At 31.7% G+C, this 26,565-nt stretch overlaps 4 protein-coding genes across 4 annotated transcripts in view; 2 read left to right on the top strand and 2 right to left on the bottom strand.

Moving 5' to 3' along the window:
- The window catches only part of LOC135948770 (uncharacterized), a 96,556-nt gene that overhangs the window by 62,550 nt on the left and 7,441 nt on the right, over positions 1 to 26,565 (bottom strand). The window lies entirely within an intron of this gene.
- LOC135960975 (multiple coagulation factor deficiency protein 2 homolog) lies at positions 607 to 2,991 on the bottom strand. Its single transcript, XM_065512411.1, has 4 exons — positions 2,823 to 2,991; positions 2,631 to 2,718; positions 1,018 to 1,156; positions 607 to 770 (listed from the first exon to the last, which is right to left on the bottom strand). Exons 1-4 carry the CDS (start codon positions 2,981 to 2,983, stop codon positions 649 to 651), a joined length of 510 nt encoding a protein of 169 aa, XP_065368483.1. The 5' UTR covers positions 2,984 to 2,991; the 3' UTR covers positions 607 to 648.
- LOC135960944 (piercer of microtubule wall 1 protein) lies at positions 7,658 to 8,177 on the top strand. The gene is made up of 2 exons (XM_065512374.1): positions 7,658 to 7,842; positions 7,912 to 8,177. The coding sequence occupies exons 1-2, from the start codon at positions 7,704 to 7,706 to the stop codon at positions 8,115 to 8,117; spliced, it is 345 nt and encodes a 114-aa protein (XP_065368446.1). The 5' UTR covers positions 7,658 to 7,703; the 3' UTR covers positions 8,118 to 8,177.
- LOC135954251 (extracellular matrix-binding protein ebh) lies at positions 15,182 to 26,478 on the top strand. The gene is made up of 8 exons (XM_065504335.1): positions 15,182 to 15,484; positions 16,987 to 17,112; positions 17,824 to 17,943; positions 18,031 to 18,422; positions 18,493 to 18,693; positions 18,763 to 25,174; positions 25,238 to 25,333; positions 25,405 to 26,478. Exons 1-8 carry the CDS (start codon positions 15,182 to 15,184, stop codon positions 26,476 to 26,478), a joined length of 8,724 nt encoding a protein of 2,907 aa, XP_065360407.1.

Here is a 26,565-nt window from a genome sequence, read left to right as displayed (position 1 = left end):
TTGTATTTAGACGTTCGAGAAAAAACATGCATTTGCATATAAATCCGCCCCCTAGTTATGAGCAACGTAAAAAAAATATATATTAGTCCCCTTTTACAATGCAGAAATTGAAAGGCAGACAGACGAAGTTTGTGGGCGAGGAGTTGAGGAGGTAGAGTGTGTATTACACAGGTTTAGGTTAGTTCAAAAGAGAATGAGAAAAATGTCTGCCTTTCAATTTCTGCATTGTAAAAGGGGACTTATGAATAACTGTTATTAGGCAACGTAAAAACATATAAATCGAAAATAAAAGTTACGAGCTACGGAAAAAAAATATTTTACACTTATAAAAAATCAAAACTTATTTTCATTGAAAATAACTATTATTTAAGGAAATCAAATTTTATTTCTACAATATAACTATTATGAGTCAATGTTTTTTTTTTAAATATTTCTTATAACTGTTATGTCTCTGGTAAAAATTAAAGTTTAATTACAAATGAGACACATTTTTATTTATGAATTAACATTTCTCATCACCGCATTCGTTTTTAATGAATATATTTACGCACAATATTGTGCGTAAAAGAGCTTATAAAACTTATGATACATATAATGACCAACATTTTGATCTTTAACTTTCCAAATATGGCGTCTTAACATTTAAAATTACACGTTATTTAATGGTGTTTCTTCTTCCGCGACACCAGTCACAGCTTTCACATATTCTGGATAATGTAGCAGTCCGTCCTTGTTAGCGTCAGCAAGTTGAAGAAATTCATCTATAACCGCTGCAACGAAAAAATAAGTGCGTAAGTATGAAGTAATACTAGAGTTTAATACTAATTACATAGCGTCACCTTAATATAGAAAGGCCCTAACTCGTGTTTTTTTAAGTCGAGATTTATTGGCTAAATATGATAATGAGCGGACCATTTATCGAAATAAACGAAAATGTGGGCTTACACAAAAAAAAACACGAGTTAGGGCCTTTCTATATTAAGGTAACGATATATACATGTGTAGGTTCTATCTTACCTATGATATGATCAAGTTCTTCATTGGCGTTTTGAATGTAATTGTCACGATCGAGTTTTTTAAAATTTTCATCTTGATGTATTGCAGCTTGTAGCATTTCTAAGCCATCTAATGCATTGTTATTGTCACTGTCGTGTACCTAAGGTATATTTAAGACAGCTTTGGATTAATTCATTAATTTTAAGGTAGAACCTTCCTGAAAAATTAGCTTTTGCATACCGGGCATGATGTACATACATACATATGTATGCACGTATGACAAAAATTATCAAAAATATATTTTAATAGACTTTTTGACAACAGTACCTAACTCTAAACATGTGTTAGTGGAAAAGTACCCCAGTAGTTCTAGGAGACAGTACCGACCTAGTGATTTTACCCATTATTTTAGGGTGGGAACTAGTTACTTTCATAGCTACGTGACTAGTTATTTTAACACGTGTATGCCCTAAGCAGGGGGTCAATTGACAATTTTTGATTACAATGGGACTGTCTAATAGCAGGTCCAAAGTAGGCAACGCATTGGATTCACATACTAGTTACATAGCGTCAGTTACCTTACCAGCTTTGTAACTGGTTACTTGATCAGCTACGTGACTAGTTATTTCAACACGTGCATGTCCTAAGCAGAGGTTCAATTGACCCTTTTTGATTACAATGAGACTGTCTGACAGCTGATCGAAAGTTGTCAACGCTTCTGGTGGGTAAAATAAAGTGCAGTACAAAAAAAAGTTTGAAGTGGCTTCACCATAGGTTACTAAGAGACACTAAAGTGACTATTGATTTCATGCTATGTTACATCCCAGCAGTTAAGCAAGTAGTCAATGTATCCCTTAAAGACAGTAATTGTCACAAATGTCTTATCACTTGCCTAACTCCAATTTATATATTTTGGTCATTTGACACGTGTGTGCACTTTGTAGTGTAGAGAGAAGACAATTGGTTACTTTATACATACTATTAGACAGTCCCATTGTAATCAAAAAGAGACAATTGACCCCCTGCCTAGGACATGCCCGTGTTAAAACGACTAGTCACGTGGCTATCGAAGTAACTAGCTCCCACACTAAAGGATGGGTAAAATCACTAGTTCGGTACTGTCTCCTCGAACTGCTGGGATGGGATACCAGATACTTAAGCAAAAATAAAAATAAACTGTATGAGAATTATATCAACACAATTTGTTATAAAACCAGTTTGTACGAATTACTCACAAAACGTTTAAAGTGTCTACACTCTAGATTAGTTAAGATGTATAAAGTAACCAATTGACTTCTCTCTGCACTACAGAGAGCATATACGTGTCAAATGACCAAAATATATAAATTGGAGTCAGCCAAGTGATAAGACATTTGCGACAATTACTGTCTTTAAGGGATACATTGACTACTTTCTTAAATGCCGGGGCCTAACTCTAAATATATATGTATGTGTTAGTAACAAAAATGTAGACCTACAGAATGTTATAAAATTGTCTTAAAATTGTATTTCAAAAATGAATAATTAATACATATATTTTTTTTTATTTGAGAAAAATATTATTAAAACGTAAGGTACCAACACATGTGTAATTTTGTTAATTTTTTACTGTTTGTATAAACATATTTATTTACCTTGAAATAATAAAAGTTTTTTTCCTCTTCCGACATCTCATCCAAATTTGCACTGATTCCCATTTCTTTTAAATCATCCTCGATGTGACTAAAACATTATTTCAAATTATTATTGACTGTGTTTGTTTGCATACATATGTACATATGTATGTACATAATACATTGACATACATATAATATTGCAACACTTACTGTTCTTCATGAGTTAAATGCTGGTCAACTTTTCGAGTCTTTGATTGTTCACTTCGCGGATGATGTGGACCCCGTTTTATAGCTAGACTCGAAGCAATTGTTTGACTAAAAGTTGCAACACATATTATAAAATTAACTACATTTAACATTTTACACATCATAACTTAATTTAATTGTAATTATTTTTTTTTTATTTTAGTTCCTTTTATTTTCTTATTTCTAATATTTCAACTGCAAACATACATTTGGTATGTTTGTTTTGCACAGTGGTGGTGCATTATTTAAGTATAGTGGTGGAAATATCTTTAATGTCACAGTGCGCATGTAAGTTAAATTATGTACTTGTATACAAGGTTGAATGCCGTTACCGTTATGCTACCGTTACCATTAAAATACCCTTTCAGCTCAACTACTGTTATTTAAAATTTTAAATTTAAAAAATAACATTTTATAACATTTAAACCCAACTTGAAATAACGCTTGAATGAGATTTCGTGTAGAACAAAATCTTACCGTTTTTATAATTTTTAAAGATATGCTTTGAAAACTGAATTGCCAGCAAATCAAATACTGTTATATTTGTTCAATGCATCACTAAACAGTTTTTCATTTTTATACCCTTCAGCTTCGTGAGAAGGGTATATATAAGTTTGTCATTCCGTTTGTAATTTCTACATTTTTCATTTCCGACCCTATAAAGTATATATATTCTGGATCCTTATAGATAGCGGAGTCGATTAAGCCATGTCCGTCTGTCTGTCTGTCTGTCTGTCCGTCTGTCTGTCTGTCTGTCTGTCTGTTGAAATCAGTTTTCTGAAGACCCCAGATATCTTCGGGATCCAAATCTTCAATAAATCGGTCAGACATGCTTTCGAGAATTTTGCTATTTAAAATCAGCAAAATCGGTCCACAAATGGCTGAGATATGAGGAAAAAACCAAGACAACCTCTATTTTTTACCTATTTTTTACCTATATCTGGATTACTAAGACATTAATATAGACAATATGGATATCTAATGATGGATATTTCAAAGACATTTGCAACGACGTATATAAGACTATAGTAAGTTGGACCTACAATGGGTCAAAATCGGGAAAAAAAATTTTGAACCCGAATTTTATTAAAAAAAAAAAAAAAATTGAAAAAACAAAAAAAAAAATTTTAAAATTTAAAAAAAAAAAATTTTTAAATTTAAAAAAAAAAAAAATTTTAAAATTTAAAAAAAAAAAATTTTAAATTTAAAAAAAAAAAATAATTAAATTTAAAATAACAATCGAAAAAATTTTTTTTTCAAAAAATTCAAAAAACTGGAAAAAAAAATAAATTTTGTTTACCTAAAAATATTTAAAATTTTGAAGTATAATTTGGTGAAGGGTATATAAGATTCGGCACAGCCGAATATAGCACTCTTACTTGTTTTTTTTAATTTTAAATGCGTTTTTGTTATAAATTTAATTAGATTTTTGTTTAATTTTATTTACTTCAATATTTTTGTTTATACGCAAAAGTAATTTTTACTTAACACATACATATACATATGTACATGCCCTTAAAAAATAGATTTGCTTTGGATGGGTCTTATTTTGTTCGTTAGTAGCTAAAACTAACTACTGCAAAATTTAAGTGAAATCAAATAACGTAACGTAATAAGTACCATTATTTACCAAATTTTACAACTTTCAATCGATTTCCGGCACGTGTTCTAGTTATCCGATTGCACTTAAATTTTGCAGTACATAGCAAGGCATATTTAACCAGGTGGCAGCGTAACGCCAGCTGACTATTTTTTGCTCTACTCTTGTTTTGCCTTGTGAAATGTCAAAAGCTTGTTTACAAAAATTTTTAAATTTGTTATAAGATTAAAAAGATTATTTTATATTTAAAAAAGTGAGTATTTGTCACCGCTTTATGTGTATAAAATATTTAAAAGTGTTAAAAAAAACTATTTCATTTATAAAAGTGCGTTTTTGTGAATTTTTTTTTTTTGACACTTTGCACGGTTTTGCACAAACAAAAATGATTATTGTTCTTGTATTGTTGTAATTGTTGTAGTTACGCTGCCACCTTGTTAATACATCTTGGTACATAGTTAGTTTTAGCTGCTAATGAACAAAATAAGACCCATCCAAAGCAAATCTATTTTTTAAGGGCATGTCTAATGTACAACATATGTAGGTGTATTTTACTAACACATTGAATGTAAAAATGTAATAAAACTTAGTTTTATATTTGGTAAATTGTATTAATATTTAATTTAATTCAGGATGAAATTACCATTATCATTAAAATAATCTAATTTAGCGTTACCGTTAATTTTTAAACGTTTCGAATCGGTAGCCAACCTTGCTTGTATACGAAAAAGTAGCAATAAATCCACACATACGAAATCCCCTAAAGTAGTTAAAATTTACCATTTTAAGTACATACATATGTATGTATAATAATATAGAATGTCGAAATGTATATAGAATCTATATACATAAAAAAGTTTGGGGTCATTTTAACCCCAAGTGCCATTAAGGGTTAATTTCCATTTTTGTATAAATACATACCCGATGCATATGTATGAAAATAAAAAGTTTTTGAATTGTTTTAAACATTTGTATTTTTGGAAAATCTAATACAAATTTTGTTTAGACGATGAAATTGTATTATGATACTTGAGTTTTTGACAAATATTAATATTGAGTTTTGTTTCATCAATATGGGCCCAAAAATATATAACATTTCGCAATCTTTCCATTGGAAATTCCAAATATTGAAAAATTTGACCTTTTGGTTTAACGTTTTTCAATTTTAATAAAACTTTCAGAGTATATTTAAAATTATCTGGACTATAATATTCTGAATAGATTCTACATGAAATTCATAACAGTAAGGGAATTGAGTTCATTCGCCAAAATAATGCCAAATAATTTGGTTTTCTCGAAAATTGCAAAATTTAAATTTTTTCATATTTTTATTCCTTATTTTATTCCAAATATAACGATTTTAACGGCTGATTAAAAGTTGCATAATGCTATTTGAAAGCAGTGCCTTTTGTGGGCAATATTAACATTAAATAAAAGCTTTGAGTTGATCATTGATCGTAAGTATGGCAACGCTGAATGTTTGCTGCGTCTCGTATATTCGAACTCGAATATTCGAGTTTTGACAGTTGGAGAACATTGTAGAAAGTTCACCAAAGATGGCGTGTGTATTCGAAAACTCTAGGCTTCGAATATACGAGCTTTAAGAACAATCTAGAGTGCAGATGGCAGTGATATAAATAGTGGCAGAGGTTGCAGTCGTTAGTGAGTTTATCAGAGAGGCTATTCGAATAAACATAAACTGAGTGCTTTAAAGTGGGCTGTATTTTCAAGTGAATTCGTGTACATTATAAAGTGTGTCTGTATTTCTGCGAATTTATAAACGTGTATAAAAAACATTGAGTGACTATTTAATTCTGTGGTTGTTGTACATTTTAATTGAATAAATAGTTGTTACAATTTTTAAACTACTAAACGGCTTTTATTTGCAATCAAAAGTATCCGGTTTATTTAAAAGAAATAAACCAACGTTTTGAAAAAGTTAAAACGTAACAATATTCTCAATAAATCCCAAATGAGAAGATCAAAAAATTCTTAAATTTGTTTAACAAAATTTTTAAAAGTTTGAAAATGGAGTTTGGAAACTGACGTTAAAAAATGGTCATACCTGCGAATAGGTTAACGGTATCCTACGAAGCCAAAAACTCATATACAGTGCACTCGGGTTGAGACTGGCCAACTAATATACATACATATGTAGATCATATAATAGGGGTTGCCTAAAAACAATATCGTCTTTGTACTGAGGTGAAGGGAATATAAGATTCGGCATAGTCGAATATAGCACAATGACTTGTTCAAGGCGTATTAACAAGGTGAGTGCATAAAATCAGCTGATTCTAAATTCGCCGTAATTTAATGTAGACTATATGTCAAACTTTGTTTATGTTTACATTTTTTATTTTAAAAAAAGCAAGCGAGTATTGTAATTTAAAAAAATAAACAAATATTTTCTGATATTTAACATTTAAAAAATTGCTGTGAAAATTAAAAATAAAAAAATAATTTGTGAAATTTTGTGAAAATAAATAAATTTAATATTTAAAAGTGCAATTTAACAATTTAAATAAAAAATGCGCAGCTGCTGGCTATGTAAAAAAAAAGTGGAACGGGGAAATGGGACATTTTTTAATGTTCCAAAGGATGAGAAGAGGCGGTCAAAATGGGGTGAAATTTGTAAAATGCAATTCACACCAAATGCACGGATTTGCATTGACCATTTTTCATCCAAGCAAATTATAACGTCGGGCCGCAATCGTTATCTTCTGCCCAATGCAGAACCAATTGTACCGAATCAAAACAAACGACTTCAAACTAAAATTTTAATTCGCTTTTATTTTGTTTATATTTTAATTCGCCTTGATTTTGACATATTGTCTACATTTGAACAAAAACAAAATGCCTGTTGTTTTTGCCTTGTTGTATTTGTTGCCGGGACGCACTCACCTTGTTAATTCGCCTTGGACTTGTTTTATGTTTCAGTTACTTTTTTTCTATTTTATTAATTTTTTAAAATTTGTGTCTGGAGAAACAAAAATAATTTATAGATAAACAAATCATATTACGGTACTTAAAAACGAATTCTGCTTGTATCTACGTATTACTTTAGCTTACGTTTATCTTAAAAGTTCGTTATAAACGAACTCAAGTGTATTCAGGTTGCTACTGCACAATATTGTTACCAAAACGACAATTTCTAACAATATTGTTTTATCAATCATATGAATCACATGAAGAAATCTAATTACACAAATATTCTTACTCTTCTTGTTATCAATTAGATAAGGAACATGTGCGAACATATTTGTAATTCCCTGGAAACCTTTAATCCCGAAGTTGAATTTCAAAAGTTTTTAAAGCGCAAGCCAATTATTCAAACGAAGCAATTGTATGATCATTTGAAAGCGCGAGAGAAAATCAATTGTCCATGTAAGTATGAAAAAAATTAAATTAAATAAAAACAAAATAAAATAAATGTTCGAACTTCATTATTTGCAGATAATTTCAAAGGTTATGGGGTGGAGAAAGTTGACAATACAATGTACAGAACATATAATTCGGAATATGGATACTACGCTCCAAACGCCTTGACAATACCCTCACGTTATTATCCTCTTTCGCAGACGTTTTCAAATGAACTTCATCGTTGTGGCATGTATCGGAATTTTTCTCTAAATACTCATATAGATCGAACATACTATTAGATTTCTTCAGTTTTAATTTGTCAATACAATGAACAATAAAATTAAAAATCAAAACACAGATTCATTTAAAAGTTTTTTTTGTTTTGTAACTAAAATTTGCAATATCTATTGATTCAGAATCTATGTTTGGAAATGTCTATGGATTTTGGATATCCTGAAAAATTGTAAAACTATTATGGAAATACATACATACATATGTAATAATAATAATAATAATACCGTGTTTTTTCATATTTTTTAATGCTCTATTCGACTATGCTATGCCAATTTGAATATTTGCAAAAAATGTCAATAGTTATATTCCTAATGTACATATCGCTCAATTGCTGCAACAACGTCATAATTCAAAAAATAGGTATTAATATCTTTCTAATATGCATTTAACCCATATTTTTACTTGTCAAATATACGAGAAAACATGAATTTAAATTTTGACATTTACAACGAAAAAACACTATCTTACTAAAAATAATTTACTTTTTTTAAAACTGATAAAACTATATGAAAGACTAAAGAACAGCGCATATTTTGTATTATTCAGTCCAAAACACCCGTTGTTCATGACGTTGTTGCAGCAAATGAGCGATATGTATATGAAAACATATGATTTGCAATGAAATAGTAGGTGTGTTCGCGTACTTTCCATTAAAAAAAACCAGTAACTTTAGTTTAGAGAGTAAAAATAAATTACTCTCAATTTGAAAAATTACAAAAAAAAATACGCGAACGACAATTTGTAAAAATAAGTTGTATTTTATTATAAATCAATTCAAAACGTTAGTTTTGTGTTATTTTACATATTTTCTTTGCAAGCTTGTAAATTGTGTTAATTTTAAACTTTTTTGTTTTGTTTACATTTGCAACAATTTGTTTTAAGCATATTTTTATGTTGATATTTTTTACTGTTGATATTTATCTACGAACTGTCACTTTTAACACTCTCTTGCTTTCTCGTTACAAATTTTTAAAAATAAACGAACGGCATCCCGTAACTTCCAATGATAATTTGTACAAATTATTAGAAATTATCAAGTACGCGAACACTACTAGTATCGAAATAACGATTCAGGCAGGACATAAAAGAGGCATAGATAAACAATTGTATGTACATTCTTAACATTTATAGAATTTCATTACACCACTTCAATTAGATCGATTTGCGAAACTGGTTGCATATTGTTCAAAAGCAACATATGTATCTGCAATTTTGTCTAATAATGGTTGGTAAAGCTTTGTGTGTGTAGTTTTTATCCTGATGTAAAAATTTATCATTGACTTGCATACAATTTGGTAGATACGAGTAAACACAGATACTAGAAACTTTTTATTAAAAAAAGCTTTTATTTACACATAGGGGAGTTACAAAAACAAAATACAGAAATATGTTTAGTACAGGTTTGTTCAAAATAAGAGGAATAAAAATAAGAGTTACCCCCATTTTCTCAATCTCTGGTTATTTTTTATCGTGACGATAAACTGACAGTTCTCATACAAAAAATGTTAATTGGAGGTTTATCGTTACGAAAAACTATAACCAGATATTGAGAAAATGGGGGTAATACTGTTAAGTGGGACGGATCAATCAATAAAAACCGTATTCGTATGGTATGGCTTTACTTTTACAATTATTATCTAAGACTATTTAAATTCTACAAATCATCTATATAGGTAACTTGTTATGAAAGTCTTTGGTACTCGTATTACCTGATTTTTGAAAACATTCTTACGGCTTTCAAAATATACCTTGGATTTCCACAGATGGTCAGTAACTGCTTATATATTTCCAACTCAAAAAACAATAGCGGAATTCACTATTAAGTGCGAATGTTCTTTCATCATTGCAAATGCAAAATTGTATAGGTTTTTATGTGTATGTATTTTGTTATGGGATTACTGTAAAATTTTGAATTTGCAATGATGCTAGACCATTCGCACTTGATAGTGAACTGCGCTAATATATCATGACGCACTAATGCTTTTCCAGTACGTTATAAAATTATGTTACAAAAAAATGGAATTTATCATATTTAGGGCCATTATTACAACTTGTCTTTATAGTAAAAGGTAACTTTAAGCAATAGAAAAAGGTACCCTTAACCCTCAAATGACTAAGCATGCCTCAAGGCACTCATCGCAAAATGCCAATAAATGCAAATATAACTGAGATTTCATTACGAAAACTTTGAAAGCTTTTTAAAATAATTTATGTGAGTTTTTTAGCAAATGTTATATGAGTTTTTGCAATGAAAAATCAGTTATATTTGCATTTATTGTCATTTTTGCGATGAGTGCCTTGGGTATGCTTAAGCAACTTTAACTATAAAGGCAAGTTGTAATAATGGCCCTTATAGTTACAAATTTATTAGCTGGTACTTAATTGAGGGCACCCATATTTTTATGACGCAACTATACATTCTCACCACTTAAGTTTTTGACAATTAGGTTTCGTCTCTATATTACCTCTTTGGACACATAGAGATGAGACACTTTTGATAATAAAAAGCTTTTAATTAAAATTTCACCGTCAAATTGTTACATACAGCTGTCCACTCCTGTTACATTTCATGGCACCTTTAAACAGCTGACTTTGTCTATTACAAGACTACTAAAAAAACATATACAAGATGTAATGCGCAAATGTCAAATGTGTCAAAACTTGGTCGTGTGGTGGAATTGTGAAAATTCCTCAGTTGAGTTTAATTCTTTGGGTAGCTAACATAAAATTCGTTGTAAAATAATATTAAATACCAAATACTACATATAGTTAAAGGTCCTTTTTCTTTGCATACATACAATAATCATTATATACATATTCGCACAATAAATATTATTTATTATGTTCATTCTACATAATATATAACTAAATATGCATAGTATACATATGTACATAATATATAGTAGTGAACTTTTGCATTAATCGCAAGTCATACTTTATTTTCAAGTTTAACCTTGATATTTTATGCAAATCAAAAACGATAAAACTTAAAATACCTTTGAAATTGTTGTAAAGTGATAAGAACAAGTGAAAAATAACTACAGATACAAAGATATACCATGCATGCATACATACATACATGTGTAAATAAATACATTTGTATGTAAAATTATTTATTTAAGAAGCAAAAAAAAAAAAAAGTCAAATAATCATCAAAATATAAAGTTTTACAGAAAAATTGCTTGTGGTAAACGGTAAAAATCGATGGCATTAAAATCGCTTTAAGTGAATTTATTGTAAATTCTTAAATAATTGTTAACAAATAATAAAAGAAATACATAAATACATACATACATATGTACGTACATACGTAAATAAAGTTATTTTATAAATGAGTTATATAAAATGAATTATTTATGTTCATTAAAATACCATTCATACATACGTATGTACATACATACATACATATATAGTACACAAGTAATATATACCTGTTCATATATAAATCAATGACAGTATATAAATAAATAAATATATACATACATACATGCATATGCTATATACATACATATGTATATATATGTATTTAATTGCGTATGTATGTATGTAAATAGGGTCAAGGTTGCTTTTATAAAAAGACATACTTTTTGTACACATGCAATTATAAACATACATAGTACATTGCATTACATTGTACATACATACAATTCATACGTACATACATATGTATGTATACATACATACATATGTACATATAGGTACATAGTAAGTAAGGATTTTATTATTCTCACTAATTTGTTTACAAATCTATACAATTCGTTATTCATTTAAAAAAGATAAAAGAAATGTTCATATAATTCAATAAAATGTCAACTTTCAAACAAATTTCACATTACTAATTAAAACTAATAAAACAGTGTTCACACGATCTAACACTTGAAAGTTTAGCAGATGGAATATGGGTAAATATACAATACATAAATAAATAAATAAATAATAATCCATGTACCTACTTAGATATAAGTTTAAGAGTTTTCATTAAGATTTTTTATAAACTATACAAAGATTTATTTATACCTGTGTATTTTATTACCTATTTTAAAATACTACATATCCATAAAATAAAATACAACAAAATATACTCGTATAAGATTTAATTGAACATTAACTTACACAAATATCTTTCGATTGCTTAATATTGATTATGATTTTCGAAAATGACAAGTCCATTAGATTGCCAAATTTGCGATTGATTTTTGTTTAAGTTTGACAAATTTATGACTCATTTCAAATAATTCGTTACTTACGAAAACATACACAAGTCCCAAATATAACCGAATAATAAATTAAATTAGCAATCCTATCGTTATTTTTGGCTACTTTTGCTACTAACTTTAAAAATCTAGGGTTTGCGATTTTATCGTAAGTCAATTGGGGTATTCACATGGTCTGCTATTAGTCATATTGTCATAATGTCCGATTTTATCGTAAGTCAATTGGGGTATTCACATGGTCTGCTATTAGTCATAATATTGTCATAATGTCCTAATCTATTATAATAGTTGTTGTTGTGTTTTAAACAAAAATCGAATTGGTTAATTTGGATTAATTCGGTAACGATATTCACGATTATATCGGTAACGATAATTGCAGTTATTTCGGTAATGCTAGATTAGCGGTAACGATAGCCAACCTTGATTGATTGTGAATAAATTTTGTTAATATTTCAATATTTTTGTAATAAATAATGTGTTTTTTAATTGTGGCGAATAGTATACAAATATGTAGTAGGTATTACCTACCCATAACATAATTACATAATTCGGGCACCGACTGTTGTGGATTTTTTATAAAATATTTATCTGGTTAACCAGATTTTATTAGTTTTATATTTTCTATTGCTAGAAAATATTAGTGATAAATTTCAACTTCTAAGATTCATGAAATATGTATGTATAGTTTTTCATATACATACATATTTTGATCCAAAACTTTTTTGGATACATAAGTTAGCTATTAGCAATAACTATGTATTTATGACAAATATCTGTTTTCTAGGTCTCTTCGTATTTCAAACGTCGGACGGACTTTTTGTTTTGAAATTTTTTTGTGGTTGTACTGATTTTGCCCATTTTTAACACCAAACTTTTCTGATCAACAAATAATATTTTATAAGTCCGTCACTCTAGGCCCCGCCGTTATAAAATTATTATCGGATGTGGGTCAGTCATAAAATTCATGTTGGTTAATGTATTTTTAAGAACTAATTAATTTTTTACCAACATTATACAACAAAATATTAAATTGAAAAATATGAATTTTGCAATTCCTTACCCAATCTGCTGAAAACGGAGATTTTAGTTAAAAATCAGCGTGTCAAAATTATATAGAAAAGGTGTACGAGGAGCCCTTCACAAACATTTTATTTTGTATAATAGTAGATTTGGTTTGGATGAATCTTTGTTTGTTCTTTAGTATCTACAACTAAATTGTTTACACAGTTTCACAACATTTATTCGATTTCCGGCACGGATTATAGTTATCCAATTGGCCTTAATTGAATTTAATTTTTTTAATTAATTATTTAGTTTTAGCTAATATGGTACAAATAAGATCCATCCAAAGCAAATCTATTTGTTAATGTCAGGTTTCATGTAAATATTGTATGTTATTGTAAATAATTAATACATAATTAAATGATTTTTAAAGGATTAATTATAATTGCGTCTGAATATGTTACTTTTTATGTTCTCTATTATTTCTCTTCTCTATTTTAAATTTAAATTTCTATTATACAAATAAACATTTTATATACATATGAAGTTTGCATACTGCACGGATACTGTAAGTTTTTTTTTAATTTAATAATTAATTTTACTTAAAGACGTTGATTTCATTACAAAAATCTCTTTATTGTCAGAGACGATATGATCATCGAAATAAATTAAATTCGATTTTGAATACTAAATGACAATAATATGTGCATACACACAGCCTCAAAAGTGAGATCATGAAAATCATTATGGTCCGATTTAAACTGAAACTTTTCAATATTTATCGATGGTTTTACTCACTTTTGAGGCTGTGTGTATGTGAACTATTGTCAAGCCATTATCAGCGATATGCGATACTTTACGATGCTTCAAATCGGGTTATTGCATGTTTGAAATAGTCATTAACAAATCATTAATTAATCCTAGAAAGAAAATCTGAAATCTGATCTTAGAGTTGGGGTATTTTTTACTATGATCGAAATATTAATTGGCCCTAATCAAATGTCACTAAAATTATTCCTTTTGTTGGGTATCAAAATGTAGTTGAAAAAACTGTCAAGCGGGGCAGCCGGTGAGTGAAACTAATTCGGGTATGCTGAATTCAGTGGTGCCAACCGTTTTTTTAAGTTAGCTCGTATTTTCGAGATATACATATGTACAGTTATTTCGAAAATGGAGGAGGTTTCACAATATATATTCGAGTAACTCAAAAATGGTTTAGCTTATTGAATAAACTAAAAAAACCGAAATTCCGCAAGAGAATTACCTTAAGGTAAGTCTTAAACTTGTTTTAATCTGCGCAGTGGTTTTAGAAATATAAATTGACAAACAAAAATAATTTTTTAGAATAATTTCGAATTTTTTGTTTTTAAAACGGCATAACAAATTGTAAAATACAGCCAAAAAAAATGTATATATCTCGAAAATACGAGCTAACCTAAAAAACAGTTAGCACCACTGAATTCAGCGTACCCGAATTAGTTTAAGCCGCTGGGCGACCCAATTGACAAAAAAAGTGTCAATTTCATGCACAGTGTTATTATTATTTCGTTTATTTCGCGTTTTTCGGAGCTAATATGAAAGAAATGGCCTACTCGCCTCCTGGCTTAGCCAATTAATGATTTGTAATTAAACAAACATTTCCGAAATGGCTTCTTAAAATGAATCATTGACGGCAATGTCAATTTTTAACATATCGTCTCTGAGAGAATTTAGGCATTTGTAATCAGTACATCTGAAATATCATACATACATATGTTCGATTGTGTATCGTTGTTTCTATAATCGATTTATTTTTGGTCTTCTTGTCATTGATCTCAATTATTTGCTCGAATTCAGATGATGCTCGTCCAAAAATGTGTTTTAGTCTTTCACCACCGCCACCACCACCAAAAGCCATATTTTCATCTAACTTAACTTTGGGTTACGAATGTAGTAGTAACCAACCCTGCGTCCTCAATACCGAGTACCATTGTCAAAATTACAACAACAATATCGTTTATAGAGAACAGGACAATATGCAACGACAAGAAGATATCAAAAATGTCAACGACTCCCAAACTGACGAAGAAACATCATCTGATTACAAACAATGGCTGCATGCTATGAAATTAGTGGCGAGGTTACCAGGTGGGATTCCACCTGAATTTCGTCGTAAGGTAATATACATACTTACATACATATGTACATTAGGGTGGCCCCGTTTGTATGGATGATAAATAAAGTGACGATGTTACCAGAGAAGGAGACCATTACTCAAAATTAATTTGTTTGAGCTGGATCTAAGAAGAAAAGGGTTCTTTGTTTAAGGTTTTTATGTTATTTTTTCATATTCAAATCTTTGATAGCCGTTTTCAATGCCATATCTGAATTCTCGTCCAAATCTAAAAATATTCAAAGTATTGTAATTTTTTATAAAGTAATTAGAATTAGTTTAATACCTTATAAACTTATAGAAACCTTATAAATCGTATGAGGAGCCGCAGAACAAAAGGTACTTTTTCGCACATTTAAAATTTTTGGGAAATTGAGTTTTATTTATTTCGCCCCCTTAAAAAACTGCATGAACCTGGAAATGGTAACAAGTTTCTTGCTTTTCAATAGATACATTTAACTGCCATAAGTCATCACATTAAATGTTAAGGATGTTTGATATAAAACCAATTTAATATTGGAAAAATAACCTTTTGTACATTTTGATCAAAACAAAATTAAAAAGTATGTTTTTTATGCGTTTTTTTAACGACAATATTTTAAATGAATGTTTTTAATCTTGATCTAATATATAAACAAATTACACATTGAAATTTCTAGAAGATTTCATTCCAAATATTATAAAAATACCAAAAAAACAATTTTTGATAAGATGCGAAAAAGTACCTTTCGTTCTGCTGCTCCTCGTATATAGTTGAAATTTTAATTGAAATTTTCAAAACTTATTTTCTCCCCAATCTGATGTTAGTTAAATGTTGTCATTTATTTATTTATGTTGTTGCGATGTCATTGCGTAATTAAAATTCAAATAAAGTAATTTAACCTTCGCTTTACCAATACCCACCCGGTGACCTTTTGGTTTTTATTAGTTTAATAATTTTTTCATTTTGTTTCGATTTAAATAAAATTTAGACTCACTGAACAAAGTTTAGAGTTCTATATAATTTAATAAAAACATTTGAAACTTTTTATAAGGTTTTTTCGATTTTACATATGTAGAAGTGCAGTACCACCCGGGTGGGTATTGGTAAACCATGTACATAAAGAACATTTGGTAAAGCGAGGGTTAAACTAATTAACTATTTTAAATATGTATATTTAAAAATTTTACAAACTTAAAATTTTTGCAACAAATTACAAAAGTTAAAATATTTTTGGGCTTATACGATAACATCAGATACGACATTGAAAGCGCATTTCAAAGGCCTTTCACATGATACCAATATTTAATATTTCATTTGCGAGAAATGTGAAAAAAAATCATAAAAACCTTAAAAAGGACTTTTTTATCCTTTGATCCAGTTCACCAAATCCTGAACTCAGCTCAAATCTTAGAATGAATTTAACTTTTATTTTAGTTGGGAACATTCACAACATTTGTTTGGGCCATCCTAATGTACATAATACATTGTATGTATATAGAATTAACCATGATAATATTCTAAAGTTGTGGCTCTCACTGGCGGATAAATATTTGAAATCTAAAAATGTCGATTGGACTAAAGAGGAAGAAAAATGTTTTTGCGAAAAATGGCGGGAGGATGACGAAGAATTGGGAATTCAAATTGTTAAGGTATGTATTACAATATCTTCATTGAAATAATTATCCAATGGAATCACTGTGTCACAGCGAAAATATATACACTTCAAAGTCGACTATTCAAAAAAGTTATTAAAACAAACCAAAAATATTAATTTTCAATGAATTATTTTTTTTTTATAACTGTTCTTCTTTATAAACCAGTTTGAAAATTATAAATCGTCTATAAATCTGTCGTGCACGAACTAACCTTAGAACTTTTAAAAACTCTCATGGTCCTCAACAAGGCCTACAACCTACATATGTATGTATATAAAAGTGCTGTTACGATTTTTGATTAATCGATACTATTCAATAATTTTCATTTGGGTACTAAATTCCTGAGCTATAGTTTCATTCTTCAAAGTTTCTTGGAATGAACCACAGGACAAGAATCGCGATGCAACGAAATAAATACTTTCAACTTAAATTGAAAAATTATTTTCACATACCTATGATAATTTATGTATGTGTGTATATTACCTGGATTATATTGTTTTATTTATTGGTTAAAAGAGAAATTTTGTCGAATATCCAAAAATATGTTTGCCAGCACTACTACATAAAGTCGATTTTCAAGTGTATAGAAAATGTGCAATTTTGTAACACAGTTTTATTAAATGTACTGAAATATGTATATTGTATTGAAATATGTATGCGGAATTTCTTCACAAATGTTACGACATCTTATTTAAATGATTTTAGGATCTACATCGCACCGGATCTACTTTGTGCACTGGACCAGCTGGAGATTTAAATCAAGCCAAACTTAAGAAAATACTTTTGGGTTATGCACGATACAATCCTGAAGTTGGATATTGTCAGGTTGAATATTAATTGGATTTAATTCATTATACGTTTAACTGCCCAATCATTATTATTGAATATCAATTTGTTTTTTGTTTAATGCAGGGTTTTAACATGTTGGGTGCTCTTATTCTACAAGTTATGGACAAAGACGAATCAGAATCAATCAAGGTTATGATCTATCTAGTCGAGGGTATATTACCTGCTGGTTATTTTTGTGGGTCCATGGGTGGCCTACAGGCAGACATGGCTGTATTTCGGGAGCTTATGCAAACCAAACTTCCCCGTTTGGCCAAGCATCTCCAGAAATTACAGGGTCCTATCGAAAATGCCTACGAACCGCCATTAACGAATGTCTTCACGATGCAATGGTTTTTGACAATGTTCTGTACATGCTTGCCAATGAGTTGCGTTCTTCGGGTTTGGGACTTGGTTCTAATTGAAGGAAGTGACGTGCTTCTACGGACTGCCCTTGCACTTTGGAGTTTACTCGAAGAGTAAGAGTATAAAACGGGATGAGTGTACTACTCATGGTTATACATGAAATATTTTTTTATAAAATTTTAGGAGAGTTCTTAGCGCTCGCAGTGCAGACGACTTCTATGGGAAAATGGGTTCGTTTTCAAGTGAACTTTTGAACGGACATTTGATTGACTCAAACGGTCTGATCGAGAAGGTTGTTCAGTTGGGACCTATCGCAGATATACAGAAGTTGCGTGATAAGCATCTGTATAACATTGCCCCTATCCAAAATCAACAAGGATTGCAGTGAGTATAGACCAATCATGTATGTAAGTATGTATTTAATTTTCAAATGAAATTGGTGCTTTATTCTAGACTATACTATGACGATGACGAGCCCGATATAGATGAAGATTCACGTTTGGCGGTTGCTACTGTTTGGGGAATTCCTTGGGGTCGTAGAGGTTCACAAGGCCAAACAAATAATATTGTTGCAAAACAAACCATCGAAAATAAGGATAGAATTGCGCTTGATATTTCACTTTTAAAGAAGCAGTACGATAGACTACGCGAAAGACAGAAACAAGCACATATTATATTAACCACAGCTTGTTCGACAGCTGCCCGACAGAGTGCTGCACCGACTGTACCGTTGCCAGTTAATCAACTTCTGTCTGGTCGCCCAGCCATACTTACAAATAAGGGACGACGTAGTGGACCGCCTACAGGTGCAATACCACCGGCAAGAAAACCTTCACTGCCTGCAGTTCTTAATGAAAAACCGCTAGAAAAACAGCTTCGAAGAGGAGAAACATTACATTGGCGGGATACAAAAGATACAAAACACAGGCGAGATAGCTTAAGTTGGAAAGAAATTAAGGCTGAACGAGCAGCAATGATTACTTCTGGAAGCATAGATGGCTTAAAATCACAAAAAATTCGCACAGGTAAATTAGGAAAAAGCGATTCATCATCTTACAGCGAGGAGAGTGATGAAAACGAAGCCGAAGTAGGGGGAGATGCTTCTAGTACAGACACGAGCCTTTGTGATGAAGAATTGCAACCAGTAGCAAATGGTATAAAACAGCAATTACATATTGAAATTAATCAAAAATCTTCTAGCAAATCCCTATTAAAACCAAAAAAGAATGCACTTAAGAATGCACGAAACCAGTCGGCACATCTTAAAGAGAGCTCCCAAAAGGCAAGACCTAAATCGTGGGCACCTTCTAATAGCGAGATTCCATTTGTATTAATGACCATAGACTCTCCAAATAATAGTGCAGATGAAAATCCTGAACAAGACTATCAAAAAGGAACAGACGACACTATATTGAAGACGGAGAATGACAGTTCAACAGAAAGAAAACAAACAAATCCAAACCAAATCATACATTTAAATTGGAAATCTGAGATCTATTCACCCATTGTTGGTGACTTAGTTGTGGCGAACATAGAACATTCTGCTCAACCCGTTTCTAAAACAATACCAAACATAAATGATGCAAACTCGTTCGTAAAGCCGAAGACCACAAGTTCTGAAGAAAAAAATACATTTATGGAGTCAACAAATTTGCTGGGTAGTAATGTCGACAAAGAAGATCAAATTAAAACTTTCGACATTAGTAATGAAGGTGTTACTAACGAATATTTTGAAAGAGTCAATAGCTCATCAGAGCGACCAACAAAACTTGATCTCTTATATTCACTCAATGAGGACGAAAACGTACGAGAAGCTTTTAAAATTGAGGATAATGAATCAAATGAAGAATCAGGATCACATCTTTATGCAAATGACAAAAGTTTAAACAGCTCCAAAAATATCAGGTGTATGGATCTTCTTGTTGACTATTCAGAAAAATCGTCCGCCGCTTGTATTGAAGAAGCAAAAAGTGAAATATCAACAACGTTTCACTCATGTGACATCAGGGATTCCATTCCATTAAAAAAGGAATATATCGATATCACAAATGAACATTTATTTAAAAAACCAAAAGGAAGCGCTGAGAAAAGAAGAGATCCCAGGCGACTTACTTTAACGCGATCATCAACAATGGATATTGAAAAGAGATATCAGGCGCTTGAAAAACGACTCAGCATGGAAGTCTGTTCAAAATACAAACGGTTGTCAACCGGTAATGAGTTGCATGTAGATAGTTATAAACAATCTAATCAAAGTTATATTATAAAACCCAGCAATGATCCATTTAATTACTTTGTTAATAATGAAACACTACCGCAGGAAAACGAAACTTGTACAGACAGAAAAATACCGTCAACTGCTGATTTGGAAGAACGTTTTAAAAACATACATCAACAGTTACTTAGAGATCGAAATGAAACTATGAAGTCGCCATGTGACTCTGAAAATACAGACAAACAATCAAATATGAAAACTTCCTCTGATAATGATAATATTAAACGGACTTCCCCCAATGATAAAACAGCTGGGCATAAAAGAAAACAGAATGATCACAATGATGACAGCGACAAAACAGAAGCAGAAAATATATTGGACGAAAATTCAGATTTTGAAAAAAAATCTCCAGCATCAATTGATATTGAAGGGGTTGATACAGGCTGCGACATTAATGCCAAACAAACTACTATCGAGCATAGTTCCAATGGTACAACCACAAAGAAAAACTCATTACAAAGTAAAAAAGAACCACCTGACGACAATGTAGATTTAGATACGAATGATATTATCATTAAAGATGCTACCAACACACCAGTAGAAACGTCTCCTAAAAAGTCTATTGATGAAATTGAAACAAACACAAACAAAACTGCAAATGTTTCTGAAGAAATCGAAGATGAAGCTAAGGAAAATATTCGAATACCTAATTCAGAAAAGGATCCAGAACCAATTAAAGATACGCACGAAGGTCTTAAAAGTAAACCAAATCGGACATCTCCCCCCACTACGGAGGAATTAGAAAAACGATTTTCTGCTTTGGAAGAACAAATGAGCTCAGCAAAGAATGAATCATGTGAAGCACGAACTAATGCTCAAGGTGAAGAGACTAATAAACAAGTAGCTAATGAAACATTAAGTGAAAGTGTAATTGCTCCTAGTAACACAGATCTTAAGACGGATTTAACTAAATTCAAACTATTATCTGAGAAGAATATAAAACGACGATTATCCGAGCCTCCTTCTACTGAAGACCTGGAGAAAAGATATGAAGTTTTGAAACGACGGATGAGCTCTAGACATTTTGAGACTAGAACATTACATAAGGATGGGCATTCCGAGGAACCACAGTCGCAAAAAATCGTACCAGTAACAGAATCTCCTACTAATTTAAATAAAAAAGATACTTCTTTACAGTCACCAAGCAAGCACTCGCCACCATCAATAGAAAATCTAGAAGAACGTTTTGAAAAACTACAAAATCAAAATGAAACAAAAAGCTCATTTATTAAACACTCTCCTCCATCAACGGAAACCTTAGAAAAACGATTTGAAAAACTTCAAAATAAAAACGATCAGTTGGACTTAAACAAGTCAACCAATGAAGCAACAAAACCAACTTCATCACCGGAAAAAGAACAACATGAATCTGAGGAAAATAATGAAAATAACACTGAAGTACACTCAGATACAAATTACGAAATAGAAAATGAAAATGAAAAGTCATTGGTTAAAGAAGCTGTGATTGATACAACTACAAACAATGCTAACACCATCGAAAATGAAACTCAAACATCTGATGAAAATGAGACAGATGTAAAACATCCGACAACTTCTAAAAAAGTAGAGGAAATTTCAGGGGAAAAAGAAACGAATAGTAGTTTAGCCAAGAATGCGAATCAAATAAAAGTTCGACTTATTGAGGAATTACAAGCCAAAATAAAAGAGCATTCTGCAAGCACTGATATAGATAGCAGTGTTCAAAAAAAGATGGCTGTTATTGAAGAGCTTAAAATTAAAATTAAACCCATGCCAGATGAGATTGTGAAGCCAACTCAAATTTCTTCTAGTCGGCGTCCGCCTGCTCAAAGCTCCCTTTTACCAAGTCAAAGTTTCAACGATGAAACCTTGGAATCACATGCGACCTCCGCTTATCGCAGGTCGGGAAAATACGAACCTATGAACACAGCTAATCGAAAAATGGTTCGTCGTTTTTCCGATTTACCCTCAAGAGCCGACCTTGAGAATCGTTTGCAGTTCTTGGAAGAACAACTAAGCAAAACGGTGTGCATGCAACGTCGTTCAAGTGATTCCGAAGTAGCATCGAAAGGTAATAATAATAAGCATAAAACACCACTCATTCATGTACCATTAAGTGACAGCCTCGAGTACCGTGTGCAAGAATTAGAAAAACGTTTAAACGACAATAGAACACTCTCGATGGATATCGAGTGTACAAATGTCAAAGAGAAAAACACAAGTGAACCTAACGTTGATGTTTCGCAAATAGAGATGGCCACGGATACGGTTGCTGTAACGGGAAAGGAATTGGTTCGATATTCTTCTTATGGCGAAGTTGGAGATATTGATCACCAAAATCCAATCAATATTAGCATAAATATTCAAATGACTCTCAATAAAGATGATATTGGCAATAAAAAAAGTTCAGATATTATCAAGACTGATGATCTAGACAGACGACTGCAATACTTAGAACAACAACTGAAATCGTCGCAAGAGCCCGAATCCTTTGAGAACGTTGCAGTTGATGTTAAGGAAAATGTTAAAGAAAAAGATCACACAGGATTCAGTGTGACTGACAAGACCGATGTAATTGTAAAAAAGGGTGATCATCTTGAAGAGAAACATGAAATTACTGATCAAGATGAAACTCCACAAAAAGTTGTACAAGAAATTTCTCAATCCAATATAAATAGTGTAGTACCTTTAACTGATGGTCAATCTAGACTTATCACGAATACTACTGAGAATATTCAGAAAGAAAATAACATAGAAGGATCAAAATGGGTGGAATCCGATATCCAAACCGTCGAACGTAGAGATAAAGAGAATCATTTGTGCCAAGTCAATACTACAAATGAACATAAAGAACAAATTAAGTCTGTAACATCAAAAATATCTGATGATGATGAAGATACAATTTCTCAAAATCAGTCTCCGTTGCCACAAGGAGACGTGCTTACAGAAAAAGACACCGTTGAAAATCAAAATAATAAAGAAAATAAACATGTAACTGAATCCGAAGATCAATCTGTCAAAATAGGCAATGTAACAGATGTAACACAAAATAATTTAAAAGAAAAGGCTCTAGAAACTAAATCTCAAGATAATGAAAGAAATGATAGCGATGATCCAGTTCAATACAATTCGCCCTCTGAGGCGCAATCGAACAAAGATACTGAAACTAAGCCATGCGAGCTAAATAAGAGTGAAAGCATTGAAAATTATGATAATTCAAAAAACACAAAGACGTCTGAAAGTGGAAAAATTAATTGTTTAACTGATTCATCAAATGTTAACATTTCCACACAATTTGTACCGGTAGAAGTGAACAAAAAGACGTTAGTTTTATTATTAGACAATGAGCCGAAAGCAGTAAAAGTGCGTCGGCTTACTCGGGCAAATACTGAAGAACTAGAGGACCTTTTCCAAGCTCTTGAAAAGCAGCTTAACGATCGAGGCCAAGAGAAAACTGATGAAAAAAAAGCAAAGGCCAAATTAGACGAAGCAAGCCATCAGGTAATAGAGACAACAAAAGCAATGTCAGATTTAGCAAAAGAAATAGAGGCATTTTCGAAATGTGAACCAAATCAAATTGGACAAAATGATAAGCTCACACAAACAACAACACAAAGCAGCAAGAAGGAGGAGGAATTCGATTGGGGAAACGATCCCATAAAATACCACTTAAAGAAAAGAACAGTTTATTTGCCATCGACTAAGGAACTTGAAGCAAGGTTTCGGTCATTAGAGCGTCAAATAAAGCTTCTTGAAGACGTTGAAAAGATCGATGTAGAGCAGCGCCTAATAGAAATTGAGCGCAAAATAAAATTACAATACTCGTTATCCCATGAAAAAGATTTGAACAGGTTTCTAGAGTTGTGCGAAGGAAAAGATGTAGATGAAATGCCATTCGAAAAACTTCAAGACCGAAGGGAGTGCTCCAACGAAGTACATGTCGATCAGAAATGTGTGATTAAGCACACTTCTCCGAATAGGCTTACAGAACCAATACCTTCTACAGGTAATCTTGAATACCGTTATCGTTCTCTTGATTTAAAGCGATCAAAGTCAAAACAAAATCTTAACAAAAAGCAACCAATACATCCTTTGGAAATGCTTCTTGATCCAAGCCCAGATGACAGTGACATACCTACAACTGGTGAGTTGGAACACCGTATCCGTATGATGGAAGAAAATCGATACTCACCCTCGCCACCATCACGCAAATCGCGTTCACAATCTCCTCCAGCTAAAAGTCAACAAAATAAGTCCAAACCAAACACACATATTCTGGAAGCAATGACAGCAAGTCCTACAGAACGAGAACTTCCAACGGCTGAAGAACTGGAGGCACGTTTAGAAGCATTGGAAAAAGAACAGTGTTTTAATTTCAAAATGCAGAAAAACTTTCAGCAATTCAATCAGAAACTTAAAGATGTTGTCTCTCCATCACTGTCTTTTGACGAATTTAAATCGTCAACGAAATCCTGTGAATCTGAACATACTAAAGTACAAAGTTTAGCCACCAAACAAATCTCTAGTGTTAATTCAGTTGCTCCCAAAACTATCCGCTTTCGTAAGGAAGAACAATCGCAATCTTTGGCTAAAAAGGATAATGAATCCATGGTTAGCAATGATGTAGCACAAATATTGGAAGAAAATTCTAAAATAATTTATCATATTCTTAAGAAGACTATTGCAGATTCCCAAAGCACTAGTAAAGGATATCAGCAGACGGCAACAGTTCAAGAGGGCCTAGGTGTCATGGGAATTCGTTTAATGAGGGTAACACACTCTTACTTAGTTAACCAAACTTCATAATTAAAAAAAATAATATTAATATTGCATTGTTTTAGGAAACATCGCCTCTTCGACGAAAGGGAACACACACTGGAGTACCACTGCGTACTGGAGAAAATATAAATGATCAACTAACATCTATTCAAAACACTATCAAGTCTATCGACAGCCTGTGTGAGGAAAAGCCTTATCGAAAAGAAAGGTGTCAGCAGTATATTGATGCTCTTTTCTCGGATTCCACATATTTTGCTCACAAAAAATCTTCCCTCGAAGATCTCACATCGCGCAATCTGGGCCGATCAACATCGCGATCACGTGAGATTGGACCATCCATACGAATCTCAGATCATAGCCCGGCCTTCTCACGTTCAATGGGATCAGCAGATTCAATACGATCATCAAGCCCCTTGCGGTCGTCAAGCCCACTCCAGTACCGTTCCAACAGGGACCTCCGGCGTGAGCCTTCTCCTAGACGTCGACGCGACGAAGATCGAGAAGAGCATGAAAGTAGGGTAAGACGTGATAATCTATTGCCAAATAATAATAATTATAGTCATAGCATATTAAGCCACACTAGTCATAGTAGTTTAACTAAGTTTCATAAAGTAGATAGCCAACTAATTCCAAACGATGTTGAACACGAATTAGAAGAAACCTTACGACATCCGACATTCAGCTCAATCGACAACTTAATATCTCATGACAACTCAAATACCTCAAACAACGTCAACACAACACCACAACGCACTCTTACCGCAGATGCAACAACTCCCGAACCATTTAAGAGTCATCATTTGGACAGGCCTATATCACCATTCCGACAAACTATTCTCCCAACCACAAACACACCTGTCTACACACCAGCCAAATTAGAAATTCGACATACAACTGTAACATCGACCTTCTACGATCGTGTTCTTACCGAAAAACAGTTGGAAAAACAACATCACCACTCTGTTTCGACTAACAGTCAATCCCCAATGATATCCCCATTGTTTGAGAAGCACGTAAAACCATCATTCCAACAACAACCAAACAAATCACCACCAAAACTCTTACATACTGATGCTACAACAGGTAATTATCATCGAACCTATCAAACGCACATTCAGGCCAATAATCTCGGCTAAACGTTCAATCAATTCATTAATTTTACATTCAAACAACTCAAATTGTATGTCTCTTCGCTAAATCATGTATTTAAAGGCCATGATTTA

The sequence above is a fragment of the Calliphora vicina genome, chromosome 1 (assembly GCF_958450345.1).
Source record: "Calliphora vicina chromosome 1, idCalVici1.1, whole genome shotgun sequence".
Taxonomy (NCBI): Eukaryota; Metazoa; Arthropoda; class Insecta; order Diptera; family Calliphoridae; genus Calliphora; species Calliphora vicina.
The sequence above is the reverse complement of the archived record's forward strand: the minus strand, read 5'-3'. Positions and strand labels throughout refer to the sequence as shown.